This window comes from Trichomycterus rosablanca, chromosome 2, assembly GCF_030014385.1.
Source record: "Trichomycterus rosablanca isolate fTriRos1 chromosome 2, fTriRos1.hap1, whole genome shotgun sequence".
Lineage (NCBI taxonomy): Eukaryota > Metazoa > Chordata > Actinopteri > Siluriformes > Trichomycteridae > Trichomycterus > Trichomycterus rosablanca.
Genome location: NC_085989.1, coordinates 6111974 through 6137043, shown reverse-complemented (window position 1 = coordinate 6137043; position 25070 = coordinate 6111974). Strand labels below are relative to the sequence as shown.

At 37.9% G+C, this 25070-nt stretch overlaps 1 protein-coding gene across 1 annotated transcript in view; it reads right to left on the bottom strand.

Moving 5' to 3' along the window:
• The window catches only part of thrb (thyroid hormone receptor beta), a 101374-nt gene continuing 76304 nt past the window's right edge, over positions 1-25070 (bottom strand). The window contains exons 4-9 of the mRNA XM_063010388.1: positions 11569-11669; positions 8566-8713; positions 8205-8410; positions 4724-4870; positions 3542-3800; positions 1-2376 (exon numbers count right to left, since the gene is read on the bottom strand). Coding sequence (XP_062866458.1) covers positions 2135-2376; positions 3542-3800; positions 4724-4870; positions 8205-8410; positions 8566-8713; positions 11569-11669 — 1103 coding nt within the window. The 3' untranslated portion in view covers positions 1-2134. The remainder of the gene's footprint in view (positions 2377-3541; positions 3801-4723; positions 4871-8204; positions 8411-8565; positions 8714-11568; positions 11670-25070) is intronic.

Below are 25070 nucleotides of genomic sequence, written 5' to 3'. Positions count from 1 at the left end.
CAGTTTGAGTAAAGACCTTTATTTCACTGTTTGTAAAAATGGCAAATGTTCATTATCAGCAAACAAACATCTGTAAAAACACCTGCAGTCTGAAAATATACAACTTTTATACTGTAAAATAAACGTTCTCTTTCTGTAGTGTTTCTTTTAAAGCTTCTCACTGTAACTCAGTAAATGGATCACCTCCTTCTGCACATTCAACCGCGGACGTCTTTTGGGCTCTGCATTCAGACTGAAAGGCTGTCACATTCTGCATACGACCATGCTAATTAGTATGTCAAAATGGTCACTACCTGTGGTGTCATGCAGTTTTGACATACTATTTAGAACTAGGGATGGACGCAACCTGAGAGTTTAATACCTGACCTGAAAGGAACAGCTTGATCAGACATGGTAATGTAAATAACTCAATATCATGTGCTAACGAGCACACTTGTAATGTTAGAAACATTAGCATTTTCTGACGAAACTATTCCCTGAATGCACACCGTTTTTACTTTCTTTTTACACCCTGATTGTCTGTGCATTAACTCTGAGTCTGTGCTTTATGTACTGTGTGTGTATGTTGTCATAAATAAGCCAGATCACTGAGACAAACCCTATTGCTCATGAAAGGCATGACAATGTACAGAGAAAATTGAGATTGAGGCAAAGTGTTGCAGTTGTGGGTTTCTATACAAAATGACTAGCTATCATTATTTCTTAATGAACAGTAGAGGTATGTGATGTAAAAAAAACAAAAAACTTTGCATTCATAAAACATGATGACTGAGGATGAAGTCGGAGGGGAAAAAAACACAAACAAAAAAATTGAAAGTCTCTCGTTGACATATCCTGCATTTCAGAGATCACTCACTACTCCTGGTGTGTGTGTGTGTGTGTGTGTGTGTGTGTGTTTGTAAGTGTGAATTGATCACCGGAATTCTGAGGTCAACCGACAGAGGTAAAACAGGCAAACTCATAGCACCATCAAGCCCAAGCGGAGGCGTCACCTTTGTCTAACTTGCAAAACATTACACGTTACATGACAAGAGTTCCTATGAGGTAAGGGGGATAGTCACAGACGGTCCAGCAGACTAAATGATAAACATGACACGGAACATGACAGAGTTCCTATGAGGTACGAGGAATAGTCACAGATGGTTCAGCAGACTAAATGATACGAGGACAGATGGATAGAAAGAGACAACATCGGATTTGGCACCTATAAGCGGCAACGTTCAGGAAAAGCTGAAAGGAAGCTCCTGCCTGCTTTGACCATTTGAAGTTCTGCAATGTGGGAGAGAATACATACATATTTAATCAAATATATTATTTATTATAATATTACAGACTTTGTTTTATGTGCCACAGTGTTTAGGAACTCATAAGCCACAAATAAAAATTGGCAGATGAACTAGGCCAGATCCTTGGAACATTAAGCACTGCACATGTAGGTGCATTTGAAAGAAGAACACATGCTGCATCCCAAAGTAAATGCAAGCTTAATATACAGCTTGCAAAATTTGTACACGCCAGTGGAAGTAACCAACATAAAAACAAAAATATGCGGTTAGGGATGAAGCCAGTGTTTTTAGGCATGAAACTGATTTACTGTCACATTGTGGCACATGACTAAAAAAATAAACCTGAGACGATGTTTAAAATGCTAATAAATTTAGAACGATTTTTAGTTTCATTGTACGATAAGCTTAACGGTGTTGACCTTTCTTGTGAGTTCTTGTAACCATGTTAAAGACTGTATGTTTTTTAAAGTTCCCGTCAGTGTGGTGCAGGACTGTTCTGCTTTAAATCGAATGTTGCATGATTTAAATGCATTGATCTCACAACTGGACGAGTGATGGGCTAGCGCCAAGCAACTAGATATAATCAGCAGAAAACTGTACAACAAACACATCTAACTGAGAAAGAGTACAGGACGAGAAAGCGAAGCGGTGGAAAGAAGTAAAAATTACTATTCACATGTACCCGCATCGTAAGAGGAATGGTCTGTCTAGAAACGAGAGCTACTTCTAAATCCATGGAATGCAACAGCACTCAGTAGTGAGCAACAATGAAATTCATGTCCAAAGAGGTGTGGAGAAACGACAATGCCAAGAGGAAACGGGGTCAGGTGGTGATGTGTGGGTCTTTGTCAGTCCTCAAACACCTCGAGGAAGAGAGGGGGAAACAGCTCGTTGGGACATTCCACTTTCATGTGCAGAAACCGACTAGCGTGGCACGCGCCGATCATGCGCAGGTCCGTCACCTTCATTAGAAGCTTGGGCCAGAAGTGAGCCAATTTGTGCTTGCGGTAGTTGATGTAGTGCTCAAAGGCCAGCAGGAACTCCTCCTGATAGCGTTCGATTCTGTCTATGCTTGATAAACCTGGTCTGTCTGTAAAACATATAAGGAAAATATACATTTATACATTTACCAAGCAAGCTAACATGGCCTCAGATTAATGCACTTGCATGTTCGTTTTACCGTTTTGCTCTAAAGCATGGTTATTCATACACTATATGATCAAAAGTATGTGGACACCTAACCATAAGCTTGTTGGACATCCATTTTTGTGGGCAGTTGAACAATGTTGCCACCCCTTTTCTCAGATTTAGAGTGTGTCTGTGTGAATTTGTGCCTATTTAGTCAAATGAGATGAGACCGTGAGAAGATTTGACTCACATTTAACATTTCCATTTCCACATACTTTTGGATGTACGATGTATTAAACTACTATGTATTGGGCACAAGGGGTCAATAAATGGATGCAAATATATTTACTTCTACTTTTAAATCTGATAAAACCTGATTCATGACTTTAAAGTGCTTATCTGATCGTTTATTGAGTATTAAAAGTTGATTCTGTACCTTAACCCTTTGATGCACAACCTGGGTCAAAAGTGACCCAACTGAGTTTTTATTTTCTATATCTTTCGTCATTCAAGCTTCCATGAATTTTTCAATTAACTTGTTTTTGATCATCACAAATCCTTATTTCAGTTTTATATTTTTTGCTTTTTTAATAAAAATCATTTTTGTATCACTACCCTTCTAATGCACAACATGGGTCAAAAATGACCCTTATGTATTTACTACGGAATTTGACAGAAACTACTGACATTTGTAAGTGTTTGTAGTCAAAAACATATTTACTGATCTTTTGAAAGACAACCAAAGATTAGGCTCTTGAATCTTGAATATGTCCAATACTATTTGTTGGCTAGCTGTTTACATATTCTAGTATAGATAGCTTTTATTAGCTAAGACAGCAAATACATGAATAACTGACAAATGTGCATATGAAAATATTCTTGAATGGATGAATATGGGTCATTTTTGACCCATGTTGTGCATTAGAAGGGGTTTGCTTAGCTTGTGAATCAAAGGGTTAAAGCACTTTAAAATGAGCTTTCTCAGTTGATAATAGGTAATTGAGTGTAATAATTTCCATTGAAGCACATGATTAGATGTCTCTCAGCTGTTAGACTAGCTAGCTACATGTTTTAACTCCAGTAGGAACTCAGTGTTTCAGTGTTACTGTGCTTAAATTGGTCTTTACCTGAAGAGAGCAGAATGACCGCTTGTAGAAGTGCCACTTCCGAGTCGTCCAAGTTAAAAGAGGACAGTGAGACACCAAGGTCGAAGATGGCATCCGAAACCACACCTAAACCACCGTTTTTTAGCTGGCCACGCGTCACTGCCATTTCTCCGTTCAGTGTTAGCGTCTCACTCTCAGCATCGTAGCGCACGGCGGCACGTAAAGACATGATCTCCATACAGCAGCCCTTGAGCAGGATGATCTGATCCTCACATGGCAGCTGAAACACAAGATCAGCACATTGTAATTCCAAATACTTTGTAAGGGTTTGTTTGTCTACAAAAGCAGCTACAATTTAGCAGCTAAATTTTTTTTCTCCAACAATCAAAGAACTAATTTAACAAGTTAACCGCTTCTTTATTTTGTGCTTGCTTTGTCTTAATTAGGGTCATAGTATGTCTTAACTTTCCCTTGCAAACATCTCGGACAGGGCAGAACAGAACCCAGCTTGTTACGTCTGGGCATGTGAGAGCTCAGTTTGTGAAGCTTTTTCACCATTTACTACTGTTTAGAATTTGCTTTAAGTGGGCTTAGCTGCAGAACACTACGAAAGCAGTCTTCAAAAGAGTAACATAATTGGTCCAGAGTTTGATGTGACTTGCTATATTAAGTCTTACACTGGCGGGGATGAAGAAGCTGCGATCAGTGGACAGATAGATGATGGATGGAGTGAATGGACATCTAACACAAATAATGATAGATGATGTTTGATAAAACAGGATGACTTTTGAAGTATATGGATTCAAACGGGATCTGTGTCAATGGGCAGCGGTAGCTCAGTTGTTAAGGTACTAAACTAGTAATCAGAAGGTTGCTGGTTCAAGTCTCACATCTGCCAATTTGCCACTGTTGGACCTTTTACCCCCCATTGCTTGAGTTGTATAAGGTCGCAATTCTAAGTCACTTTGTAAAAAAGTAACTGCTAAATGTTGTCATTTGTTTGGGCATCTATCCTCTTTTCTTTTATTGTAGTTATTTCCAGTCCCCTTGTACAGTTATTCTGCCAGTCGTACCACCCACAGTGGTTTGTAAGGTCTGACACTAGTATTGAAGAAGGACTAATTTGCAGACAACATTTCATTTCATCCCACATATGTTTAATGAGGTTGAGTTCAGAAAAACCAAATGCTGTAGCTGACTTACCTCACAGAACATAGGCAGTTTTTTGGCAAAGTCCACCACTCTTGTAATGGCGGGGGTGATGATTTTTGTAAACTGACTGAAGGCTTCAATGTCCACTTTGCTCCCCTCTGGCGTGTTGACGATCGTGCCTTGACCAATGTCTTCAGCCTAAAAATGACAGTAAATGGGAGGAGCGCGGTGCTTAGCAGTGGCATGATTGGCACCTAACGCTCCTTTCCCTTTAAACATTTATCAAACGGAAGCTACGACACATCCAATCCTCACTCCCTTTTAAATAATGTAGAAAAAGGACAAGGAATCACGGCAAAAAAGGTGCAAAAATATTTACAAATAATTAAGAGTGCAGACGTTTAAGGTGCTGTTGTTATTCAGAGGAAAAGAGTGAGTAGAAGTGTGAAATGACAGAACGACTGAGGAAGCAGGAGAAGAGCCGTTTCCTTTAGATATTTTTTCTGCAAGCAATGTCTTTGACTAGGGTTATTCACTGAAATAGTGACTTTTTTTCTTCTGACCAGAAATAATGTGATGTGAAAGATGAAGAATGAAAGGGGCCGGTTTCAATAAAGAGCAGACTGGAGTGCTGAGTACAGTGCAAACACGCAGGCTTCGCCCTCTTTTTCAGGTTTAATTGCTCTATATAGCTATTTTTATTGTACACAACGTACGTCTAAAGACCAGGTCACACCAGAAACTTGCTGTGTTGCTTTGTTAGGTGGCGTGGTCAGCCTTAAATTGGGATATTTTAGCTGGAAATGGTCCACCAATGTGTTTCGTAAAACAGTAAAGTTTGTCCAACTTACAGTTAGCTAGCTAGACTAATGGCAATAATAAAAACAACCTTAAAATACATTTACACATTTTATCTTATCTAATTCAGACTCATGAATAATTGCAAACCTTGTTGTTACTTTTTTATTAAATAAACCGTTGTCAGGTTGGATAATTGCATTTTATCTCAAACAACACAATGCAATAGTAAGTGCACCCAGCATTTTGCATCAGTTGTGTAAAGCATTGTTCTATTCAGTTGTCTAAGTATTCATTTAAACACATTTCTGGATCAAATGTAACCACATTTGACAAATTTCTCCAATTTTCTTTGCACCGGAAGTTTTAGTTGCAAAGTCTAAACCTGGTGTGACCAGGGCCTTAATACAGCGTGCAGCACTAAACAAACATGTCAATCCATCCACAAAAAGTAGCTGACATTTCATAGCCTAGTTTTGGGGTAGAAAAATAAAAATAAAACAACTCGAATGAATTTGGTCTGCTGGTTCTTACCTTGGTTTTCTTTACCCCCACTGCACTCTGGTCAGAGGTATAGAATAAATTACAAGTTATTTCATTAAGGAGCATTGCTTCCTCGACCTGTTGGGCAATCAACAGGGATCGTGAAGTTTCAATGAAGAACCCGAGTCAAGCCAACTAAAAGAAAAACAAGTTGAAACTGAAGACAGATGAGAGTGCAGACAGAAACAGAGTGACATCAAGAGACTGTGTGGTGTTTCCATGCAGTCTGGGCAGCAAAATCAAATTTATTATGGCCGGATGATAATGACATACATGTTTCATACATTTGCTATTTATTTTAGCCTAATTTGTTCAAAAGGTGCAATATAGTGCACCACCACAGGCTTTGTGGGTCTCTGTGGTGCCACCAGCCTGACAAATGTCCATGTCTTGGAAAGGAAATCACCACCCTGCTGCTGCCACAATGGCTGCTGCTTTCTGGTTAAGGTTCCAGTACAAGTGGTGCAGAAATACAAAGAGAATAACTGGTTCTACCAGTATTATGTAGACAAAACAAAATAAGGCAACCAATCAAATTGAGCAAGACAGATCTCAAGATTGATACCATCTTAAGGGAACAGAACACATCTTGGAGCTCAGTTAATTTCCATCAAAAAGAAGTAGTGATGGGTAAAACCTCAGGCCAAACCCGGCTGACCTGACCTAACTGAATGATGCCTTTACTACTTAGACACTAGTTTTCGCAAAAAAAATACTACTTTTTAGTTGATCTAATAATGCTGAAATAAATGCCAGGTGACATCATTTCCATTTTCATGTTTCGTGGTAGCATCATTATCTTAAGCACTACAGGAAGATTCTTTAAAAAATCCTGTACATCTTCTGCCAAATGTCATTTTTCAGCCTGACAGTGACTCAAAGCACTTGGCCAAAGCAACAATAGAAGGAGAAGATGGAAAATTGATTTTCTTTAATGGCATTCCTAGATCTTTGTTCTATTGAACATCTGTGGTGAGACCAAAACATTGCTGTACACCAGCTTTTTAACTGAGATCGCAGAACTTAAATTTTGTATCCGGAAATAGATCAGCATGGTTCCGGTAAATTTTTAAATGACCAAAAAGAAGCTTAGTATTAATCGAGTACTGAAAAAAACAATACATACTATATGAATTACTGAGAGAATAAGTGTCTGACCAAAAAGTTTGGATGAATACGTTTTCAGGGTATTTTATGTAATTTTAATGGCCATGGTATTCATGAGTAAACCTGGCATGGAAACCCACAGCAAGTCCTGAGACAGACACCAGTTTGTTGTTAGATTTTTAAAGAAACAGCAAAAGCGGTTGGTTTTGCAGACGGAAAACATGAGGACAAAAGCACAGACACAATTTAAGACAAAAAGAAAAGAGCACTTTAGTAGACTGATTTGAGAGGAGGCATTAAGGAACAGACTGAATAAAAGGAATGAAAGAAGATAAAGATGCTTTTTTAAAGTTAGTGCTGCAGCCTTTAAGAAACGCTGGGTCTCAATCTCCAGCTAACACTTCCCCTTTTTCACATGATACAAAACACATGAACATGTTAACACGGTACTTCACTAAGTTGGCATGAGGAAAACAGGTGGGAATTGTATAGAAATATAGAAATAAAAACTGGGAACGTTCTAAGTAGTTAATAAGATCTGTAAAGCAGGGTAAGTGGGGACCTCGCAAGTAGGGCCTGGGAATGAGAGAGGTATGGGTTAGGGTTAGGCAAAATGAAACTTGAAATTATGGACTTGAGAATTGGGAACTGACATGTGGGAAGAAAGTTTTAGGTGAGGACTCACAAATGGAAGTACTTCACAATGTGAAGTAGGATTTGGGAACTGAGGAACTTGAAAGTAAAATAAGGAGGGTAACTGGAGACTGAACTTTAGGATTTCTGAATGAGAAAAAGTGGAACTGGCTAGGGGGACTATAAATATGTGATTAGCAAGTAATAAATGGGAAGGAATTATAAAAGGGAAATATAAGTAAAGAAATGGTGGGTAAAGTGGTAAACGGTAGAAAATGGGAACTGGATAACTGGACAGTAATGACTGAGAAGGGAAAACTTTCCCCAACTTTTTTCATTTTCCTAACCTTGAACTGGAGCTGAGAGATTGGGAATATACAAATGTGATACAACAACAACCACTTGTTTCTGTGACTATGTTTCTGCTTTTGGGAAGAGGTGACAATCTCACCAGGAATTTGCGTTTCTGTTTCCAGTGGTTGCCCTGGGCATTGGTGGCCATGTGGGCCTCAGTGACGATGCGGATCAGCTCCCATTCCTCCTGCGAGGGCTCGGGTCGTTCCCACACCATCTTCTGCAGATCTCCACGTTTCCGCCGCTCGCGGTTATCCTCTATCAGCTTTCGTTTGGCCATACGCTTGCTGTCGTCCAGCACCACTGCAAGAAAAGAAAGGTGAGTCCATTGACAAATGAGACAACGAAAAATTGTTAATAGCTAAGCAGGACAAAGGTGAACAAAAACAAAAACTCAAATGATCACTTCTGTGTTGAAAGAAACCATAATGTAATATCAAACACCCTCAATTACTCACAGTCGGTCGCCATTCCGACTGCAATGCATTTCTTGAAGCGACATTCCTGGCACTGGTTCCGCGTGACTTTGTCGATGACACATTTCCCCTCGTATTTACATGCATACGTTGGGTTCAGGTTCTTCTGGATTGTGCGTCTGAAAAAGCCCTGGTAAAAAAGTGAACAGGGAAAATATCTGACCTATTCTTCTGCATACTGATCTCTGATAATTAAGTGTCAGGATTAACAGTGTGATCAGAGAAAGGTTTCCAACCACCAGCCAGTTTAAAAGCATTATGTATGTCATCATAGTAAAACAGACCAGCAAACACCAGCATTATTTTACTATTGATAGATTAGCAACTATGTACATACCAACAAACACCTACATTATTGTACTATTAATATACAGGGTGGGCCATTTATATGGATACACCTAAATAAAATGGGAATGGTTGGTGATATTAACTTCCTGTTTGTGGCACATTAGTATATGGGAGGGGGAAAACTTTTCAAGATGGGTGGTGACCATGGCGGCCATTTTGAAGTCGGCCATTTTGGATCCAACTTTAGTTTTTTCAATGGGAAGAGGGTCATGTGGCACATCAAACTTATCGAGAATTTCACAAGAAAAACAATGGTGTGCTTGGTTTTAACGTAACTTTATTCTTTCATGAGTTTTTTAAAAGTTTCTGACCACTTATAAAATGTGTTCAAAGTGCTGCCCATTGTGTTGGATTGTCAATGCAACCCTCTTCTCCCACTCTTCACACACTGATAGCAACACCGCAGAAGAAATGCTAGCACAGGCTTCCAGTATCCGTAGTTTCAGGTGCTGCACATCTCGTATCTTCACAGGATAGACAATTGCCTTCAGATGACCCCAAAGATAAAAGTCTAAGGGGGTCAGATCGGGAGACCTTGGGGGCCATTCAACTGGCCCACGACGACCAATCCACTTTCCAGGAAACTGTTCATCTAGGAATGCTCGGACCTGACACCCATAATGTGGTGGTGCACCATGTTCGACTGATGCCACTCTCCAGTGACATGCGGCGAGTGCTACGCTGTGGGCTCTTGCTGAATGAAGCTAGGACAGCCACTGATGTTTCTTCATTAGTGACAGTTTTCATGCGTCCACATTTTGGCAAATCCAACACTGAACCAGTTTCACGAAACTTGGCAAGCAGTTTGCTAACTGTAGCATGGGAGATGGGTGGTCTCGTAGGGTGTCTTGCATTGAAATCTGCTGCAATGACCCGGGTACTGCGTTCACCAGACATCAACACAATTTCTATCCGCTCCTCACGTGTTAACCTCTGCGACATGTCAATGGCTGTAAACAAAGAGAAGCTTGTAAATAACTCATGAAAGAATAAAGTTACGTTAAAACCAAGTACACCATTGTTTTTCTTGTGAAATTCTCAATAAGTTTGATGTGTCACATGACCCTCTTCCCATTGAAAAAACTAAAGTTGGATCAAAAATGGCCGACTTCAAAATGGCCGCCATGGTCACCACCCATCTTGAAAAGTTTTCCCCCTCCCATATACTAATGTGCCACAAACAGGAAGTTAATATCACCAACCATTCCCATTTTATTTAGGTGTATCCATATAAATGGCCCACCCTGTATTACAATTCAATTTTTAACTAATGATTTATTAGCATATATGTCTATAGAAACACCTACATTATAGTATTATTAATATAATACCACTCATGTCAATAACAGCAAACACCTGAACTATTTTGTTATTCATTTATTAGCATAAATGTATACAGTAATCCCTCGCTATATCGTGCTTCGACTTTTGCGGCTTCACTCTATCGCGGATTTTATTTGCAAGCATTTTTTTTCTGTTAAAGCCGCACGTGATTGGTCAAGATGCGTAGTGGCGTGCACAGACAGCGTGCACACGAACAGGAGAGAGAACTCGATAAAGTTCTGCAGACAAGGGGGGGGGGGTGTTCGAAAAGCTAGCTCTCTCTCTACATAGACGCATTTTACGTCATCCTGTGCACGCTCCCGATAAGGAGGCTGTTCAAACATGGCAGACGGTGCGGACAAACGAATGGAGTTCTTTTCAAACGTAAATAAAATATTACTGATTTTTAACTTGTATAAACTTGTACCGAGTGTTTTTATTTGCAAGTTCGGGCTTGTCAGGAAATGTAACCTTTATCGTTACATGAAGGGAAATGTTATATTGACGTTAGCATGCTGTGCTACCTCAATCCATTGGTTTTAATGACAAGATGCTAAAGCCGATGGAATCGGGTTATAAAAATAACCCTATAAACACATGGTTTTTACTTCGCGGATTTTCACCTTTCCAGAGGGTTCTGGAACGCAACCCCCGCGATCGAGGAGGGATTACTGTATAACAAACACCTACAATATGGTATCATTAATATATTGTCATCCATGTCAATAACAGCAAACACTACTGATTTAAAAGCATCTATATCCATACCAACACACACCTACATTATTGTACTATTAATGTATTACCATTCATGAAAATAACAGCAAACACCTACATCTTTTTTACTAATGATTTAAAAGCAACTATGTCCATACAAACAAACAACTAGGTTATTATACTATTTATACATTTATGTCTAACAGCAAACACTTGCATTATTATACTGTTAATATATTACCATCCATGTCAACAACGGCAAACACCTACAGTATTTTACTATTGATATATTCTTAATTGTGTCTGTACCAGCAAACAAATTATTTTACTATTTCTATATTAGCATTTATGTCTACAACAACAAACACCCATTTCATTTCATTTAAATGATTGTTTAAGTAATTATATTACTAAGGAATGGTACACGAGAAGTATCAGCACAAATTACAGCAACATCCGCATTACAGCACAAATAGGATTTAGAAAGCACTGCATTTTGATTTTATTAGCATTTTTAATACTGTCTAAGACTGGAAAACCAATGTATATTATTTATACTTACAATGTATAACACATACATGCAGTACAGTGTCTTACCTTGCAGCCTTCACAGGTTATGCAGCGGTAATGATATCCTGTCGCTTTGTCTCCACATACTACACAAAGTTCGTCCTTGTCCAGGTAACTTGGTATGTACCCTGAAACACATGAGAAAGATACCGAATTCTAATTAGTAATACTTGTAAGAGGTTTTAACAAGCAGACAAATTAGGAAACATAAAAAAGTCAAGTGGTCACTGATAATACAAAAACATGTAACATAAAAATCAGGTTTTATTGGCAAGACGAGATCTTTAAAACTGCTTGCTGTGTTTTATTTCAATAAAAAAAGTCCAGCTGCAAGCTAAGTTAACTCCCCAAAGCTCATGCTGCTGTTAGACGTGAGACTCGGCTACAATATTGATCAAAATGGTTTGGAATCAATAGGAAGCCAGAAGGTCACTGTCCAGTAGGTTTAGGCCATCTGCTCCTGTGTCTGTACAATACATAAGAAAAAAATGAATAAAGTGTATTAAAAATTGTTTACTGGATTATCACTAATTTAGTAGCTAGATGACAAAAAGACCAAATACATGTATTCAGATATTTTGAATAATGTTTTTGTACCAGTCTAATAGCAGGTCTGACTTAAAAAAAAAAAAAAACCTAAGTGAGTGTATGTGTACTTATACATACATTACAGTTTTGAGATAGATAATATGTCTATTGTTAGTATGTTAGAATGAGCACTAAGCATTGCTTCTTCAAAACCGAAGATGTCCATGAATGTTTATTATTAGTTTGGGTGCATGTTAAGTTTGAGCTTAGTTGTATGATAATTGTCCTTAAAAGATTTTCATTTAAAAGATTTAAAACAATTTTATCACCGGTATACATTTATTTATCGACAGATTTTTCCATGTGTTCATTTTCCAACTTCAAATAAATGATTAGAAATGAGCTATACCAAAAATAAATACATTAATTAAAGGGAAAAGACAGTAAAAAGTGGAGGCAGACGATGTTAATTTGTATAAATAATAGCATCCAAGTTAGTGTCTTGAAAAGTGAGTTACCCTTCCAGGCTAAAGTGTAATTACAGAACCATTATACTAATATCATAAAATAAAAACCTCTGAAGATTTATAGGTTTATAAATGGATTTTAAGTATAATATAAAATGTAGCATATAGACCTTTTATGTCTAAAATGTTAAATTAAGCAAATAAATAAAAGCTGTGCACTACAGTTTAAGTTGGTAAACCGTTTAGAAGCCAACAAAGCATGAAATGAAATGTTTAATCTTTTGCATAAATCTGAACTGCATGATCCAACTAACTACATTTCATGCAAAACCAGAAAATTCTTCCCATTAAATGATTTGTCATTTAATTATAGTGATTTAAATATGCAAAATTACAAGCCGATACACAAATACAGCGATAAACATGAGAACGAAATGTGCACTTATTAGGTAAATGATCATTTTCAGTATTTAAATTTAATTGAAATGACTTAGGTAAGTGTAACAATGTGAACTGATAAATAAATCTATTTACTACTACTGCACTGTTAATAGTGTGCTAATGTTACACAATAATTGCATTGCAAGAATACCTTATATCCTTCTGTAAAAACTACAACTAGATGTCAGCATTGTTGACAAAAACAGTCCAGTTTTACTTCCATAAAACATATTACCAAATACTTAAATCAGGACATACTGTAACCACCTATCATTTCAATGTAGTGTTATGTCATGTAACATATAAGACATTAAATGTACACTTTTCAAACAGATACCTAAATCATTAAGTATCATTAAGTAATTCAGACATCACATTTAGAATTTTTTGACATCTCCAAACCCACTACTACACACTATCCTGTCTATCTAGCTGCACCATCTAGCATCCTCAGTACCTTTCTTATTTGGCACCTGCATCCACTGAATCTGAGAAAAGTCCGGCCTGCTGTCAGAGAAGTACTCGTTCTGGTTGTAGTGGCCCAGCGGCACCTCCATGCTGCAGAACTCACTCTTAAATGGCAAGTTGTTGCCTGTATAGGTGCCTGGGTAAGCACAAGGGTACGGCTGGCTGGGTGGCCAGGCCTGCTCCATGCACGGTGGGTGATGATGTAGTGGCTGAGGCTCGCAGTGACCGAAAGTGGGTCCATCATTACCATACATGCAGTACTCTCCTCCACCTTGCACAGTGTAAACTCCTGCCGTGCCATGCGGCATTTCGTACATGTCTTGCATGCAGTAATTCATCACTACACTCTATTAAGACACAACGACCATAAGAAAAAAAGACGAATGCGTTTAAACTTTTGTCACTTGTCTAATGAATGACCATGGTTTGCTATGAACGTCACAAGCAAACGTCACAGGCAATATTTTGATAGTGCATTGTTTACGTGCACTGTATCACAAGAAATTTAACAAAATCTTCAGCGATCATTAAAAAAGTTCAGGAATTAAAACAAAATACAGGAAATGCATTTAAATTTTACGATATCAGCAGAAACTAAGATGTGAGGTCAATGGTATGAAAGATTCCAAGAGGACACCGAGCTTTTTATATGGGGAAAGCCAAAATGGAACACCCACCCCACCTGCCCCTTGCCCTGCCATGTTGGTTGGAAGATTTATGACTATGCGTTCTTCTAAGCTGACTCCTCAAATCCTAAAGTAGATCTCCCTCAGATTAACATCAGACATGATGTTCCTGACCAGAATCTTCTAAACGTGTTCTGCTGCCGTACTTACCACATTCACGCACGCTCATGGTACTTCTTAATATGGCGATACAAAATCAATATCACAACTAAAACACAACTTTTGTGTCAATGATGATAACTGCAACTGACAAGCTCCTCAGAGGTTTAGAAGACTTACAGTCAAACCCATCACAAGCTGAAGCCATCACCAGCCAGAAGAGTATTGATTTCCATTACGAATCACTTCATGATCTCATGTGATGATAATGTGCTAAACCCTCTTGATATTACTCGAGATAATCCCAATGTAATGTACTACCGCACATTAATCCACCTACTTTACAAAAAGATGGTCATGTGGTCACTCAAAAAATTCCCCCAAAAAAATCCTAATCTGGTTACAGCTAATTCAATACTTTATTATTAGTGCATTAATATAAAGGAAGCCGAGTACAAACCACTAATCATTTTGTACCCAGTGACCAGATGCAGGATGTTTTAAATTTAAATCCATACACTTTATTTTATGGATTTGTTTCTAAGCATCACCACAATTTGATCACAGACACCCACAGACAATTCCTTGGACTTCATGGCTTGGTTTTTGTTCTAATGAAGTGTAAATGCTGGGTGTTATAGATCTAGTTGTGTTCCTTTCCAAACCATGTCCAGTCAATTCAAATTGCAGCAGGTGGAGTTTTAGACACAATTTAAGAATAATTCAAGCAAAGAGTATGAGCCAGACCACAATCTAGAGTGTTTGTTTGTTTGTTTATTAGGATTTTAACGTCATGTTTTACACTTTGGTTACATTCATGACAGAAACGGTAGTTACTCTTTACACAAGATTCATCAGTTCACAAGGTTATATCCAACACAGTCATGGACAATTTTGTATCTACAGTTCACCTCCCTTGCACGTCTTTGGACTGTGGGAGGAAACCGGGGCACCCGGAGGAAACCCACACAGATACGGTGAGAACATGCAAACTCCACACAGAAAGGACCCGGACCGCCCCACCTGGGGATTGAACCCAGAATCTTCTTGCTGTGAGGCGACAGTGCTACCCACTTAGCCACTGTGCCGCCCAATCTAGAGTGTCATAGTAAAGGGTCTGAATACTTTTTGAATAAGAGATTTGAGTTTTGATTTTTAATTTTGGAAAAACCCTAAAAATATGTTTTTACTTTGTCGTGGGTGATTAAGTGTAAATTATAGAGTAGGTAAAAATGACAATTATATCCTTTCAAAATCTAATCCACCACACAATAATCAAAAGTCTGAGTACTTTCTATACACCGGATTCTGAAATACTCAGAACCTTTGACATTTTACACACTTTATTGTGTTGTATTACAGTAATATAAGGTCTAATTTCAAGTTTTAAACTTAATCTATTTTTTATATTGGTTGAGAAAAAAAAATCAGCCACTAAAAGACCTTAAGGATATATTTGAGGAATATATTGTCAGGTCTTGTATCCCACATACATGCTTAACAAACATTATTTCAGTGAGCAGGATCTTAGTTAACAAAATACTAAACATATAAAGGCTTTAAAACAGCAACTGATTTGACAGTACTCAATAATATCTGACAAAATTGTATTATCGTAGCTCATGGCAAAAACAAATAAAATAAAATAGTAGAAGACATGACAGAAAATGGTACTCCGGGAGCAGACAGCGACAGATAAGACAATTAAGCGATCAGCATGGAACAGCTGTTAATAGCAGGGGCCTCTGAGGCAAATCTGCTCTCAACCGCAGGCTGATCACTGTTTAACTTTTTGATGAGGTGATGTCCTCACACGGCGGATTATTTTTCAGTGGTATTTGCTTAAGTCCTAAAGTAGCCAGACTGATAAACAACTCCAGACAGGCAGTGATACCACACAACAATCTTTATTCCCTCATCAGTCATTTATATCAAATAAACCTGGATTAACATATAAAAACAGATACATCACTGTCATTGCCAAGCATTTAATAAAATAGGTAGCAATTCTGCTGCTGTAACTAATAAACATTTAGCTAAAAGTATGTGGACACTCTTTTTAATTATTAAGTTTGGGTGTTTCACCCACACTGTTTTAGAATAACAGAATGACAGTGTTCTTGTGCACGGAGCTGGGTCAATAAACGAATGGTTTGATAAGTTTGATGTAAAGTGGTCTATATGGAGCCCTGACCTCAAACCCAATAAATTGGAACTTTGATTGTGAGCCTGGCCATCTTGTCAGATACAGTTGCCTGTCCTCACACATGCTTTTTAAAATAAAACAGATATCCACAAGCTCCCACAGACTAAATAAAAACTGATATAGACACAATCTATATCATAACATATTAATTATCATAGTTTTGAATAAAGATGTCCAACAAGCTCATAATCATGTGTCCAAATTATTAGGGATATATAGTGTAGCAGGTACAATTACTTTATCAGCTAAATTCCAAGGTAGGAAGTGGTTAAAATTATTAATTGCAGTGTACGTCGTATCATAGCATGATGACACTGCTGCACTGCATCATTAAAGAAGATGCATTTATTGTATATGTGTTGCCACAGCTTTTTGTTCTTGTTAAACTTTACAAATAAACAGTAACAGTGCATTAAATTATCTGTTCCTTGTAAAGGATGTTAACTAATTTTTACTCAGAAAATGAACAAAACATGAAATTAGACCATGTTGGCATATGACTCTAGTATAAATGTAGTATTTAAATCATAAACTACATTTGTTTAAACCTTGCGGAATAACACTGACATTACCTGACATGACCATCTGGTGAACAGATCATAACAGATAATGTCCTGTATGTCATAATGTACTATTTCTAACTCATATGTTGTGACAGTTATACCAACACACAATGGCATAAGCTTATCTCACATGTTAGAAATCAGTATCAGTGAGCCATAATGAAACTCTACTATATTCATTTATGATGCTGCCACAGGCTTGGCAGTGACATATTATAGAATGTATTATCTTCTATAAGAACTAAGTGAGATTTGTGATGCCAATGTTATGGCAGTTGTGTGTTGGTGGTTCAATAGCATCAAAAATTACAGCAGCTATCATGACTACTGGAAACTCACAACAAAATTATACCAATGCAATGCCATGTCAATGCCATATTTATTGGTTCCATACTAACAAATAATCTACTTACAGTAGAAGGTTTAAAATGGAACTGTAATTTTTCATTGTCATGTTGTTCCATTTTGCTGCCCTATGACATGAGGTTCAAGTACAGGGTTACCCAAAAAATCTAGAGCATGTACTAGAAATGACAAATAATGCACCAAAACATGCAGGAGGCTTACCTGTGTTTCACAATTAACATCAAAAATAAATAACTACAGTCCTTCTACTATATTAACAAAAGCTTCTATCACAATCATATTTCCTTCCAAATCTTTGTCCTCTTCATATTTCACTTCATATTTATTCATTCACTGATGTCTGTCAGTGTTCGATCCTTTTCTCCTACCATCTTTTAGCCATATTTCCCTAAAGCACTAAACTTATCTTCCTGTGATCAAGCAGTGAACATGAAAGATTCTCCCTCAGTTTAATAGTGGACCTACAAGTGAGCTTTCCCACCCATTTATTCCCTCTGTAATTGATCACTTAAGGTCTCAGGGGTTCATCGCTGGTCATGTACAGTTTTCAGATAGCGGGCCCTGGAGCAGCAGGGATAGGGCCTGGGCTGACATGGCTTTCTGAGCCAGATGTCCCCCAGCGACATGGCATTACCTGAAAAACACATGCTGCTCGGGCCACCTTCTGACTGAAGGCCTCGGGTGAGCAGACAAAACGCTTGCTTGTCCCTGAAAGTCCGTAAAAACCTCGTCCAGTCATAATCAGCACTAAGGTCAGGGCTTACACACAGACAACTGCACAAGTGTCGATTCTATCAATGCAGCAGAGCTGAAATAAGCTTTACATATTGATCTGGTCAGTGTAGCAGCAGGTGATGATCAATAGGATTTCACACTAATTTATGAAATAATATGTTCTAACAACATATAACAAACAAAATGACTTAGTTCTGTCTTAAATGGTCTACTAAGTCTTAATTTATGTCTTATCTTAACTTTTTGAAAAAGTATTTTAAGACAGTAAATATGTGGCAATTTATCATCATAACAATGTGTTCAACCAGTGTTAGATTTATTAATGAACAGTAAACAGTAAAAAGAATCATTAACAAGCGTTGAAATAGATTTACTGAGACAGGACCCGGTAGCTTTCGAATCACACCCTGAAAAACCCTTCACCAAGACAAACAGCGTCTTCCATCTTTACCACTGATGCCACATGTAAGATTCTGTAAGTTTACTTTTGGGCCCAGTGGGTTTACAAAAGCACTTCTATTCCCAAACATACTCCTGATAAAACCAGTACTAACAATGAACAGGGTTTATTTTGTTTTCTGCACTGGGGGTGAAACAGACCAGACTGTCGATGAATCAGAGCTTAATTTGGATTACACATCATTTACTGGTTACACACCAGTGATGCAATAACAGACTTGGGACGATGTAGAAACAACAAGTACAAGATTTGTTCTGGTGGGTTAAACTAGTGAAGGTGTATTTTGTACGGCAATACTGAATTGTTTAATTTGACTATATTTCATAAATATAAGCAAATTTTAAAATTAATGCCTGCAACATCCACAAAAAGTTGGGACAGGGGCAAAATAAGAGTGTAAAATGTATAGAATATCATTTTTAAACATTTCACAATTAACAGCTGAGTTGGTAACAGGTACCAGTATTATGATTGGATATAAAAGCACTAACAATTTTAGTTAAATATCTCCACAATTACTTTACAGCTTCTTACTATATGACATATATTGCTATTCCATATTATTTATTTATTTATTAGGATTTTAACGTCATGTTTTACACACTTTGGTTACAAAGTTTAATGTCAAACACAGTCATGGACAATTTTGTATCTCCAATTTACCTCACTTGCACGTCTTTGGACTGTGGGAGGAAACTGGAGCTCCCAGAGGAAACCCACACAGACACAGGGAGAACATGCCCAGGACCTTCTTGCTGTAAGGAGAATATGCCCAGGACCTTCTTGCTGTAAGGTGACAGTGCTACCCAGTGAGCCACCGTGCTGCCCTTTATTCCATATTAAGAACACTGTCATGACAGTAAAGTGTGCTCCTAATAAAACACTAATTAATAAGTGTTTTAAATCTGATTTATAGTTATAATCACTGAAATTAACTCCTATGACCATTGATCTGCCATGCCAGGTTTATGACATTCTTATGTCAGTGTTATGTCAGATAGTATCTACTGAAATTACACACATTTAGACACATTTATCAGACAATCAAATCAGAAGTGTAATATTTAAAATTTGGGAAGAATCTAAACAAACAAGCTGCTCAAGCATTAAAAGGCCCCAAGTTAAAGAGACATGTTTACACAAGCATACACTGAATCTTTGCCATCAGAAATAATATAAAATATTATATAATTACTCTATAATATAAATATAGTCTGAAAATCCATGTACAAATTCGGAGCTGTAATGTTTTTATCCTTTGGGGCATATCATCCTAATGCAAAAAGTAGAGATCATGCAGTCACCAGTTTATTTTTTATTAACACTGTTGACTACTCTCAAGGTCCATAAATGATTTATTGCTACTTTCAGGGGTTCATTATAAAATGTATTTATTATTATTATTATTATTTATGGTCTGATTAAGAAGTATTTAATCTTGTTTACGCAAGTTCCAGATTGAATAGATTGACAGTTTTCTTTTGGCGCCCTCCACAGGTGAAGTACTTCTCTACAGTAAAGCTTTAAAAGGAAAATCATTTTTCATCTATTAATATGCATAATGCTTTCCAGACCTGAGCATGGCTGTCCACAGACAACAATTTATAAATTACTTCTCTTTGCATGCTGATTACTTATTTGATTTTTTTTTTTGCAGTGCTCAGTTGCCTTGACAGTAAATCCTGCCCTCATGAAATAATTCATCTTATTTCCAGTAATGCTTGCACATCCAGTGAGTGAGTGAGAAACAATGTGAGTTCATCTTTTGTTCAGCTGTGTTACAGGAATATCTGTTAGAAATATCTTGAACTCATTTATTTAATCTCTTTCTCTCTCTCTCTTTGTTTGATCCAACACTGATTGTAAGACTTTCGAATAAAAACTACAAGCCCTTTCATATTGTTTATAAAAACACAATTACTAAAGGATGTTACTGCTGTAATAGAGCTTTTAAAGCAAATGCCTACAGTTGTGGTTTGAGGTTTGTGCGACCCTACAAGGATATGCATCCCCAGACCAACACAGACCTGTGTCCAAACTGGTCATGCTGGATGATATTACAGGCAGCATAACGTTCACCACGGCGTCTCGAGACTCTTTTACATCAGTGTTAACCTGCCAGTGCCAGAATGCAATAAAACTTCACGATGCTTCAGGACACTGAGCCCACATGCCACCCTCATGGAGTCTGTTTCTGACAGTTTGGTTAAAAATATGCACACCAGTAGCCCACTAGAGGTCATTCTGAAGGGCAGGGCTCTGTCAGTGCTCCTCCTGTTCCTGTTTGTACAAAGGGGCAGGCAAATACTGGCCCTGCTGCTGGGCCGATGGCCCTGTCCAGATATGTGTTCTGAAATTTCCTTTATGATCCTGAGACAGTGCTGGGAGAAACAGCAAACCTTTTTGTAATGGAACGTATAGATGTGCCATCCGGTTTGTGTGCTGAGATTGGGCTGTTCCTGTATTTGGCTACATTTGTCTGTCTCCTAATTTATACCACTCACCGTAGTATGATGCTGCCACCACTGAGGTTCCTCACCATACATAGTGCTTTCTGTTTTGTCTAATAAATTCAGATTCAACTATACCATAGAATCATTTACATGCTCTTTAACATACTACAAGTTGGCTGTCGTGGGCTGTTTACTCAACAGTGGCTTCCAACTTGTCACGCAGGCAATAAAGGCCTGATTTATGGAGTGTCTCAGAGATTGTTGTCCATCCTGCAGGTTTTTCCATCTTTGCACATCCCTTCTGGAGCTCTTACAGAGTAAACATTGGGTACTTCATCTCTCTCTTCATCTGTCATCTCTCTGTGCCAAGCTTCTTTCATTTCAGAATTATCAATTTGATCACAGAGAACCGTAGACAGGTCCTTAGACTTGTTTTTGTCTTGACAGTAAAGTGTAAATTGTCGGCCTTTATGGAGACAGGTATTCAGCAAACAGGATGTAGCTGAGCACAATTTGGAGTACCAGAGTAAACAGTCTAAATACTTTAGTAAATAATGTATTTTAGCTTTTTTGAATAACTTTAAATATGTGTTTTTAATTTGTCGTTATGGGTGATTAAGTGTAGACTGATTGGTAAAATGGCCATTGTATCCATTCAAAATCAAATCCACAGCAAATCTAGGGGGTTGAATACTTCCTGTATTTACTTCCTGTACTTGTACTTCCCTATTATCCACTGTATAATACGAGGGATCTTCAAAAAGTTTCCACACTTTTATATTGTGGTTGGAAGCAGTGAGGGTGGGAGGAGTAGTAATTGGTCGTGTCTGAGAGAGCTTATTGTCTGGATTTAGAGCCATCTGATTTCCACCTTTTTGGACGCGCAAAGAAGCTTTAAGGGAAAGAAGATTATTATGTGATGATGTGAAAGCAGCAGTGCATCAGTGGCTACACGCTCAACCAAAAACAGTTTTTGCTGATGGCATTAAAAAGTTGGTACAGCGCATCGAAAGGTGACTAGGTAGAAATGTGATGTCATTTGTTTTTGAAATTCTTAATAAAATAATAAATGAGTTTTTAAAAAAAGTGTGGAAACTTTTTGAAGATACCTCATATTAATGCCCATAATTTTGGAACTAAATGTCCAACAGCCTCATGGTCAGGTGTTGTACATATGTTTGGCAGTATGGTGTATATTAAGACCATCTAACTTAATTAATGTGCTAAGGGTATTGACATTAATAAATGCTTAATAAAGTCCCTGAATCAACAGCAATATAAAACTTTTATCCGATAAACCTTGCTGTAGCTTTTCGTCAAATAAATGTAACCACAACTTAAAGAAATGATAAACAATATATAATTTTAACAGAAGAATAAGATGCTTACACTTAAATTTGTTGTAGGACAAGCCGTCACCCTTATCTGAGATAAAAATACATGTTTCTGGCTCTTTCCGAAATGACACTTTATTTATCATTCTTAAACCATCAACTAGAAAACTATAGAAAACACAGTTGCTATAGAGAGAGAGAGAGAGCGAAGATGAAAAATCGATTTCCAAAAAGGTAGGAAAGAAAAAGAATGTATTCTGTATGATCTTGTGTTTTCAGTGATGTGTGCACCAGTCTGCTTGCTCTGAAGCTAATATAAAGATACTTTTACATTACATTGCAGAAACTGACAGCAGCCCGAGGGAGGAAAAGAACGTTGTTTGTACATCAAAGCGTTAGAAAAAAATGCAGGAAGGTCAAAGAAATGCCGGAAAGAACCAGCTGTAATTCCTGTGTTCATCACTGAGATCATCACTAAGTTCTTCTCCACTCTTTTGTAAATCATGTGCACAGAACCCACAGGTCCGTGTACCTTTGGTTATTCATTTTTCACTTCAAAAACCAAAACTGAAAAACAAGAAAACGAGCCGTTCAAGATCAAAAATCAAATAACAAACAAGCAGAAATTTAAAAATAGGTCGTATTTAAATTTTCCGAAATCTTTTTTTATCAGTTCAACCGGAAATAAACGTGCAAGTGCGCGCATGCACTGACGTGTATATTTGCTTCATTTAGACAGTGTAAATCAAGCCCAAGTGTTGAGAAGACAGAGAAAAACTGTCACGCCGCATCCCCTGTTCTGACTTTTGTGTCTGCCGTACGTTTTCCCTGTTTTTGTAATTCACACAAGAACTATTTTTCCTAAATAAAAGGGCTATTATAAGAAAAAGAATGCTCACCGTCATCACAAAATTTACATTATTATTTTTTTTACCATATAGAACTCAATTCTGTAATACAGGCATAACTAATCGTACATGTGACTGTGTAACTATTACAACATTTAATGCATTTTAATCATCGTTCTTCTTCATGCACTATTTAGACGCTCCCTTAGTTTATTATCGCAAATGAACCTCTCATTTAAGAAATAGCTTTAACTAAAACTTAACCAAATAACTTTTTGAAATATATGTGATTGTTGTTGCTCCTTATTTATTGCAAAGTTAGTTCGTGCAATTTTATTCATTTTTGGATGTTTATTGGCCGAGAACAAGAAATACTAAATATAAAAATAAATAAATGACGTCTCGGACGTCAGGCGATCATCAAGTATTAAACTAACATGACCACGGTGGTGTACAACGTCCAGTACAGAAATCGCTTCCCCATAATGTTTGTTTTTTGCAGATAGAGCAAAGATATGCACGTCAAATATATAAACACAAGTCAGAACAACAGGGGACACGTTGTCACTTTATTATTACTTTTTCAACACTTGTACTTGATTTACACTCTCTATACAGTGGGGCCAAAAAGTATTTAGTCAGCCACTGATTGTGCAAGTTCTCCTACTTAGAAAGATGAGAGAGGTCTGTAATTTTCATCATAGGTACACTTCAACTATGAGAGACAAAATGAGAAAAAATATTTGGTCAATAACAAAAGTTCATCTCAATACTTTGTAACATAACCTTTGTTGGCAATGACAGAGGTCAAACGTTTCCTGTAAGTCTTCACCAGGTTTGCACACACTGTAGCTGGTATTTTGGCCCATTCCTCCATGCAGATCTCCTCTGTTTTGGGGCTGTTGCTGGGCAACACGGACTGCACAAATTTTCTATGGGGTTGAGGTCTGGAGACTGGCTAGGCCACTCCAGGACCTTGAAATGCTTTTTACGGAGCCACTCCTTCGTTGCCCGAGCGGTGTGTTTGGGATCATTGTCATGCTGGAAGACCCAGCCATGTTCCATCTTCAATGCTCTCACTGATGGAAGCAGGTTTTGGCTTAAAATCTCACGATACATGGCCCTGTTCATTCTTCTCTTAACACGGATCAGTCGTCCTGTCCCCTTTGCAGAAAAACAGCCCCAAAGCATGATGTTTCCACCCCCATGCTTCACAGTAGGTATGGTGTTCTTGGGTTCTTCTTCTTCCTCCAAACACGATAAGTTGAGTTTTTACCAAAAAGTTCAATTTTGGTTTCATCTGACCACATGATATTCTCCCAATCCTCTTCTGGATCATTCATATGCTCTCTGACAAACTTCAGACGGGCCTGGACATGTACTGGCTTAAGCAGGGGGACACGCCTGGCACTGCAGGATTTGAGTCCCTCTCGGCGTAGTGTGTTACTGATGGTAGCCTTTGTTACTTTGGTCCCAGCTCTCTGCAGGTCATTCATCAGGGCCCTCTGTGTAGTTCTGGGATTTTTGCTCACCGTTCTCATGATCATTTTGACCCCACGGGATGAGATCTTGACCCCAAGGGAGATTATCAATGGTCTTGTAGGTCTTCCATTTTCTTACAATTGCTCCTACAGTTGATTTATTCACACCAACCTGCTTGCCTATTGTAGATTCACTCTTCCCAGCCTGGTGCAGGTCTACAATTTTCTTCCTGGTGTCCTTTGACAGCTCTTTGGTCTTGGCCATGGTTGAGTTTGGAGTCTGACTGTTTGAGGCTGTGGACAGGTGTCTTTTATACAGATAACAAGGTCAAACAGGTGCCATTAATACAGGTAACGAGTGGAGGACAGAAAAGCTTCTTAAAGAAGAAGTTAA